Source organism: Meleagris gallopavo, chromosome 17, assembly GCF_905368555.1.
Source record: "Meleagris gallopavo chromosome 17, MGAL_WU_HG_1.1, whole genome shotgun sequence".
Classification (NCBI taxonomy): Eukaryota; Metazoa; Chordata; class Aves; order Galliformes; family Phasianidae; genus Meleagris; species Meleagris gallopavo.
In genome coordinates, this window is record NC_139420.1 from 8,127,809 (window position 1) to 8,136,663 (window position 8,855).

Genomic DNA, 8,855 nt, shown 5'->3' on the forward strand with positions numbered 1-8,855 from the left:
ATGGCCACCTTTTTCTCTGACCTGGTGAGTAAGTGTCACTTTTTCTCATGTCCCTGACATTTAAAGGGCAAGGTTAATGTGATCCAGATTTCTTAAAGATTATAAGCTCTTTTAGGACAGTGACCATCCTTCTCTTCTGCATTTAAACACCGCCAAGAGGAATGGGGCTTAGGGCATGGAAAGGTCTTTTTCATGCAAGAAGACAAAATAAAAACTAACAAAAGTTCTTGCAGTTCCACTGTCTGACAATGCTGTTGTACTTTTGTCTTCTGAATTAGTGAAAACTAGCAGGCACTCTGATTACTTTCATGACTAATTCTAAAGTAATGAATGGATTAACTGTGCTGCAAAAGGCTACGATATACATGACAAGCTGCAAACGAAATGAGCTTCTTCATTTCATCCATCCATTTGATATCATCCATCAGGAGTTACCATAGTCTTAAGAGGGGAAGAAATTCTAACAAGTATTTCTTATTCTATTTCTCAACTTCCAGTAAGTACTAAAATTCTTGATTTCTAAATCTATCATGCACCCATTAAAAAAAAAAAAAAGGAAGAGTGAAAAGGTGAGTTAACTTGTTTGAATGCTTTTGTTGATAAGCAAATCCACTGAATCTGAGACAGAACTTTGAAGGAAATTCAGAATCTCCTGATCCATTATTTCTTTGTTCTTGTCATGAGATAACCTGGAAAATTCAGTTGTGGGGAAATAAAGATGGAAAGATGGACCTAAGAACTAGAATAAGGAGAGATCGAAACATCATCCAAGCCACCATTATACACATTGACTTTACTTTGCTCCTGTATGATTGTATTTTATTCCAGCTTTTCTTCATCCAGGCACTGATTTCCAAAAAACTGTGAGCTTACGAAGCTCATGATAGGAAAAGGGGGAATGGCTTTAATATAAAAAATGTTTTACTCAGAGTGTCGAGGCAGAGCTGTGGGTGCCCCACAGCCATGGTAGGGAGATGGGGCTGGGTGATCTTTAAAGTCCCCTCCATCCTAAGCCATTCTGTGATTCTATGATTACTATTTGACTTGAAAAGAACACAGAGCACAGTGTCTTCTATACAGATCAGTAGTATCACATACCCAGATGTGTATGGGTACTTTTGTGTTAGGGAGAGTTTTGTGTTAGTGCAATTACAAAGGCTATTCCAAATTACCACCTTCTCTTTTTAGCCCATGCCTTTCTGAAAAAGGCAAATGTTAGATGTGTCTTTCCTTTATTAAGCTTAAGGATAACAACAAAGTCAGAAATGAAAACAGTACATTAACATGAAGCTGATGGAGTACTTTATTTTCACTTTGCAGGTTCAATTCCGGGGGCTATTTCAAATGGTCCTAGTGCTGGGAATTGGTGGTAGTTTCCCATATGGATTCCATATTTCTGTCATCAACTCCCCCTCTGTGGTAAGTAGCAATCTCCCTGGCCAGTTTTAAAATTTGGGGGTCTTGCTTTCCAATTCATCAATCTATCTGGTGTGCCATGCATGTGATCTCCTCTCCTGTATGCTACTTACAGGCAAAACGTGGCCAAATACACAGATGTCAAAGTCATAGTATTACACTTTCAGCACCATTACTGTCTTCCATGTGTATGAAAGATGCTTCTCATAGCTAGAGCCCATAAATGAGAGAGCAACCTTGCATTAGCCTGTCTGAATTTGATTTGTAATTTTACTTCTCCTTCATCAGCCCTTTTTCTCCTGATTTAATTGTAAAGGATTAGCCACCAATGCCTTCCTACAATTCCTAAATTTCATCAGATACAACTTTCTGAAATGGAGAAGAATGGCAACAGCACATTTTCTGTTTTTCAAGCTGACGCTAATTTGAAGATTTTGAAATTGATCTCAACTAACCTGTTTTACTCTGAAAATTAATCTCAAAAGAAATCTGGTATTAAGTTAATCTCAAAAGAAATCTAGTCTGGGCTAGAACTGAAGTACAGCAGCCAAATAAGATGAAGGAATCTGACACCCATTATCCAATCAAAAATCATTTTCCTTTTCAGCACATCAGGAAGTTTATTAATGAAACCTGGATAGAACGACATGGCTCTCCCCTCCATCCAGAGACAATCATGCTGTTGTGGTCCTTCATTGTGTCTGTCTTTGGGATTGGAGGCTTCCTGGGGAGCCTCTGCTGCGGCTACCTGACCACCAGATACAGAAAGTAAGTGCTTCTAGAGCTCAATAGCTCAAGAGTTCAAGTACAGCAAGTACAGGGAAATATCAAGGTGAATGAATAACCCTTCTCTTCTTGGTCGAAGCAGCCTGATTGCACATCCAACACTTTCTAGCTGAAAGATCTACCAAGCTTTACAAACACCCAAAAAGCAGCTGTAAAAAAGTCTTTTGCTGTAACATGCTACGTGCAGCCTCTCTAAACACCTGGAAAACAGCATGCAGAAGACATTCCTACATGACAGAGAGCCAGATTTCTATTTATGTACAGTTGTTTTGGAGTGATGACATTGTATTAAATATTCATATCTAAACTAATGAACCTGTGAACAGAACTGGAAAAATTAATTTCCCTGAAACTACACTGTAAAAGATACAGGCAGCACCAAAACAAATTCTCCGAGAGAAATCTCCATTGTTGGCAACACATTTTACTAGAAATCATTCCAAAATTATTTCTCTCTCTGGAAGAAGATTCCTCACCAGTCTGGTCTTTTCCCACTGTCTGTGTATAACACCGCTAATTTCATTTGCAGAGAAATTGGCAAACTTATCTGCTTGGTGTGATCCATTTAAAGATCTGCTCCACAATCCACTGGTCCAGAGGCCCCTCGTCTGGGTCTTAACAAACCAGCTTAGCCTGCCTGCCATTGTGTTCTTTCCTGACAGGTAAGTGCCCCCAAGAAACTTCTTGTGGGACACTGCCTAATCCCACACCCAAAGGGTCTCCCATGACTGGAAACAAAAATGAGTTCTCCCATGGATTATTTTGTGTGTGATAACTTGTATCACAATCTTTTAAACAGAGCATCTCTGGGCATTCTTAATGTGCTAGAGGACTCTTGTCTAGCAAGCAGCACAGCAAAAATGAGTGCAAACAACTTTGACTTGATCCTAAGACATCGTGATCGGGAGCGTATCAGCTCACAGTTCACACAGAGTGCTTTTTGAAGCATGAAGCACACCTCTGAAAAATGTTTTTTGCCATCTCCCAATACCTCAGATCACATCCATCTGTCCGAAAGTGCCTTTAATATCATCCATACTAAAACGAGAATCACAGACAGGTTACTTCTGGGAAAAAAAAGTAACATTTTATGAGGAGTTCCTGAGATAAACATTAATGAATTCAAACATAAAGGACTGTGAAATATTAAAGCACCACTTTCACTATCCAATTTCAAAATATCAATAATATTAAAAATATCAAAATTCTTTCAGACATTTCTTTAAACAGCAGGAATGGTTCTGCCATGCTTTCTGTCAGAGAAAAAACAGTCAAAAGAGATTCTCATTTCACACTAAATTCTCATGGTTTGCTATTGTTCTTTGTTTCAGAAAAAAGTGCCAGATTGTCACCAACCTGATCATGCTGATAGCTGCACTTTTAATGGCCTTCAGTAAAACAGCCAAATCCTTCGAGCTGATCCTGGCTGGACGCTTCCTTTATGGCATTGGTGCAGGTATGTGCCCATGACATTGTGCAGAGCGAGCACCCTGCTGTCCCAGGATTTTCTCCTCAGGTATTGCCACTCTTGAGTAATGATTTTAAAGAACCAAGCAAATGGATTAGACCCTTAATGAAAATGAAAGCCATCATCCCTTTGCAAGAATTAAATCCAAATATCAGAGTGAATGGAAACAGTGGAAGACAGGATGGGACCAGAAATTTCAGCTTTTCTCAGTATTTTAACAGTCACTTATCCTTTTTTATCTTAAAGGGTTTTCTCTCAATATACACCCTCAGTATGTAGGAGAGATTTCACCCAAGAAGCTGCGTGGATTTACAAACTCCACAGTTGCTGTTTTTCTGACACTGGGGAAACTCACAGGACAGGTTGTTGGACTACGGTAAATTCTTCTGTTTTTCTACTGTGCTACACTAGAAGCAATAGAAATCTTTCTATATACTCACCTTCTCATCTACTTAATGACTGAGAAACCCTTTAATCTTCTCCAAAACAGGGCTTATCTTATGCCGGAAGAAAACTTTTGATCAAATTTGAGGCAAATATAGTTTTCAATATAGGAGAAAGAAAAGCAAATTACTCATGATCTGATTTCTTCTTCATGACGCTCCCTTTCTACTCCAGGACTTGCCCTCAGAAATTTACTACAACTACATGAAAGTCTTAGCAAGACATTTTGGTCCTGCAGTCAAACAATGGTAAAAACAGTCTCATCAGCTCTTCAGACATCACATAGAATCCAAACCATCTTTAGAAAGTATTTCAAGATGCCAAAGAAATTTCTAAAAATTGTCCGAAATAAAAATAGCCAGATTTGTGAAATTTGCCAAATCATCAATAGAGGTGTTTGCTCCACAGCACCCTTGAATGGAATTTGAGCAATCCTCACCACTCAGAAGTTCCTGAACATTCATGATTTTATTTCACATGCACTTTCCAGGGAGATTTTAGGAAGTGAAGCTTTGTGGCCATGGTTGTTAGCATTTGGTGGACTGTCAGCACTGCTTCAGCTGGTTACTCTTCCATTTTTCCCTGATTCACCATCCTACCTCCTGATCCAGAAGGGTAATGAGGAAGCCTTCAGGAAAGGTAGAGTGCCTAACTTGCCACCTAATTCACGTGATATGGTAGAATGCCAGCTTTGGTAGAAGATACGAAAGCAGGACAGACCTGTTCAGCACAGTGGTGTGTATCGTGGAGCAATAGCAGAGGTAGTTCTGACTAAAGCAGTTCAGTTTCTAAAGCAAAACATCTGCATTAACTGGAGTGTTCACTCAGACTAATTTAGTCGGTTCAGAAAAGAAAGATAGATGCATAACAGCATCTTTAAAATGTCCAGTTTGGGCAGTAACTATTTCTTTAAAGGAAATGGTTTGGGCAGCCCATTTCTTATTAAATAAAGAGTACATAAATGTTTACTTTATTTACAATTAAGTCAACTCAGCTTTAGAAAGTACCCCATACTGACAACTGAGGGATAACATTTTTTTATCTGCCTGTTGACTCAGGATCAACTAGATGACAGAAGCAGACAACAAACCAGACACTAAGCACCTACATCAATGGATAAGAATAAGGATTTAACGTAATCATTTATGATGGAGATATTCTGGTAGAATAATGCACTTCCCTCTCTCTCCCCAACAGCCATTAGGAAGCTCTGGGGGAAGGAGACCATCAAGCAGAAATTGATGACATTATGAAGGAGAAGGTTGCAATGACGAGCACCAAAACCTTGCGTGTTCTTGAATTAATAAAAGAGCCATCTATGCGCTGGCAGCTTTACGTTCTGATGACTCTCATGACCACCTTGCAGCTCTGTGGAGTCAATGCAGTTGAGTGCTCTCTTTATCCACTGAACAATAAACAACATTAGGCAGCATTACAAAACCCTCCGAGTTACTATTTCTTACACCAGCTTAGACTAAGAAACTGACAGAATGATTTCCATTGGAAGAGGCCTCTGAAGGTCATCTGGCCCATATCCCACTGCTCACAGTAGGGCAAACCTTCAAAGTTACATCAAGCTGTTCAGGGTTCGGGCCAGGCATTTGGAAGCCTAGAGATTCCATGACTTCTCTGGGTCTCTGTAGCAGTGCTTAGCTATTCTCTCTGTGAAGAACATTTGTATTATATGCAGTTAGAATCGTCCCTTGCTGTCACTTGTATCCACTGCCTCTCATTCTTTCACTGCATATCTCTTAGAAGAATCTGGCTCCATCTTCCCTACACTAACCTGCAATTAGATCCCACCATCTCTTCTCCAGGGTGAAGAAACCTCGGCCTCTCCTGAAATGTCATGCACCTTATCCCTTATGCCCTTCGCCGGTACTCAGATCTGATCTAGTTTTTCAGTGTCTTTCTTGCAGCGAGGGCCCAAAACTTGACAAGTCCTCCTGACTTTGGTGCCATGCAGGGAGGAATGACCAAGTCCCTCAAGCTGTTGGCTATGCTTTCACTAGACCTATACAGTTATCCTTCATTCCCGAAAGCACACAATCCACTTCCATACTAATATTCCAGCTTCACTAAGAGAGATGAAAAGTGATGTGCATCACAATTGCTAAACTTTTCTTCACAGGTGCATTTCCTCTCTGCGTTTTTCAGATATACTTCTATTGTTTTGAAGTATTCCATACAGCCAAGTTTGAAGAATATCTTATCCCATACGTGTCCCTGGGAGTTGGGCTATGTGAATGCCTATCTTCTATATTGTGTGTAAGTCTTTGGAGACTGGAGTTTGAAGGAAAAATGTAATGTGGTCAACTGTGCTTTTCGTTTCTTATAAGTGGGCTCAGGGAAGATTTGCATAACCTAAGACACATCTTCCTGTTTCTATAAAACCACATGAAGGATGAAAGGCAGCTCTTATCCATTATATCTTTAGCATCATTTTTATTCTGTAAAAATATTCTCTCATTCTGTCACAATGAGTAACCACTAAATGAGAAGGCATGAGCAGAACACAAGAGTCAGGGGCACAGCTCCAAAGGAACAGCAGTCTGGATTAGCTGTTTCTGATGGCTGGGATTAGATGAGTGTACGTATGCATACACAATTTGATATACAAACATGCAAGAAAGAAAACTATCTAATAACAGTCTAGAAGAGACTAATAAATAACAGCTTTGAAGCTGATAAATTCATCTGAAGTTAAGAGTCTCTCAGATTTCTGACTTTACTCAGATAGGGCTCATGAGAAAGACACATGTAGAGAGCAGGAGTTTTTTCATTTGAGAACTGAGATTTATGACACATTTTCTGCCTTTCAGAGCACCCTTATAGAGCGATTCGGGAGGAAGGTGCTGCTCTGGAGAGGATATATACTAATGTGTTCTGTGCTAGCACTCCTTACCACCACCCTGTCACTGCAGGTAAAGATCTAGTAGCCTTCTGGCTACTTGCCCAGCATCAATCCACGTTTCTGGTCCTGCCTGAATATGAATAAGTACAAAAACTGGAGTTAGTGGAAGAAAAAGAGCTCTGTCAGTCTTTCACATATCTAACAGTTTGATATCACTGGTTTCTCACTTTCAGCACCAGTTCTTCTGGCTGCACTACTTCAGTGTTGTCTTGATCTTCCTATTCGTTATCTTCTATGGAATTGGACCGTGTGAGTAAGAGAGAAAATTCTGCATCATATTGGTTAGCAACATAATTGACAGGGGAAGAACAGACTAATTCCATGATAAAATTCTGGAAAGTAGAAGGAAAGGGCAAAGTGGGAGAAAGAAAAAGGATACAAACACTTCACATTTTTTTGCTAATTCCAGTACCGTAATGATTTAAAATAGACTATTACTTTCTCTGGAGGGTTTAAGAACAAAACTTCAGAACTCCTTTAAAAATACCTAGCCAAAAATAGGATTCTAGGCATTGCCAGGTGAATGGTAGTGATCAATCCTTCATTAACTCAGTGAGTTAAGCTTTATAGCTGCTAACATACTTCAGGCAGAAATGACTACAGGAGACATAAGAGCCATTAACAATGGCTACCAATGCAATACAGAACTGCACTGGCACCAGGAAAAGGATTCCAGCATGTACGAGAGAAACCTGAAGTCCTAAATTAGCACCTGTAGAACCTTTCTGGAATCGAGGTCTTCCAGCTCCATGGCAGAAGTGATCTGCCAGCAGGCCAACTACTCTGCCTGACGTTTCTTAGCATTGCCACTGCAAGGATCTTCAGCAGGAGCAAGGTGCACTGAGGAATGAATGAAACAAGTATACTCTGCTTCTGTTCTGCTTTATCCTTTACAGCTGGAGCCTCTATAACTATCATGGTTGAAATCTTCAGCCAATCATTCCGACCATCAGCCTTTCTGATTGTCGGCTGCATCAACTGGATGGGACTGTTTGTACTCGGGATGATTTTTCCATTGATTGTTGTAAGTCATTAAGCAGATTCTTCCCTCAAGACTCATCTACTTCTGAAAGCTGATAGGGAGCTAAATTATAGCAATAAATTGCAATGATATGCAAAGCTTAGAGCTCTGTCTGAACATCAAGCCTGCTCAGGAATATCCCAGGCCTCTCAGAGAAGCAGCAGATCAAACACGGCCAGCGTTGTGATACTCATTCTGGTTCATGTATTGAACAAACCTTTGAATTTCCATTAGTAAGACACAGATCCGCAACCAAGGGCAAAGAAATAGAAATGAGGTTCTTATTTTCCTTACAGTGTTTCTCATTTCTGCTTGCAGGATAACCTCGGTCCCTTCTGCTTCCTCATCTTTTTGGGAATCCTTGCTTTATCAGCAACTTTCGTCTACCTGTACCTCCCTGAGACCAAGGGAAAGTCAATCATGGAGATAATGGCAGAGTTCAACAAGCTGAATTTTGAAAAAAAGGAAATGTCAGTTACAGAAAATAACCTCCCTAAGGATCAGTTGTTCTGCACCAAACTCTGAATGTTCAAAGGAGAAATCTGCATCCTTTAGAAAAGACAGAAAACAGTGCTGCAATGGAAATAAAAAGGAATCATTAAAAATAGAACACAAGCTCTTCCATGTGTTTTTTTTTCCTTTTTTTTTCTTTTTCTTTTTCTTTTTTTTAATACATATATGAAATTCATTATGCTAGAGTTTTATTTCTTGCTGATGTCTAAACATTCTAACAGGAAATGTTGTCACTTAGTTTTAAGATCTACAGGATACAAAATTTTTTTCTTAAGAAAACCCAAAAAACTAAG

General features: G+C 39.6%; 1 protein-coding gene across 1 annotated transcript; it reads left to right on the top strand.

The window, feature by feature from the left end:
* LOC100551121 (solute carrier family 2, facilitated glucose transporter member 11-like) lies at positions 1–8,855 on the top strand. Its single transcript, XM_010720326.3, is given in 13 exon segments — positions 1–24; positions 1,321–1,419; positions 2,024–2,184; positions 3,534–3,658; positions 3,917–4,046; positions 4,605–4,753; positions 5,312–5,329; positions 5,332–5,498; positions 6,272–6,382; positions 6,937–7,038; positions 7,202–7,277; positions 7,925–8,052; positions 8,368–8,855. Coding segments are annotated over 13 exon segments (1,497 nt in total). The 3' UTR covers positions 8,575–8,855.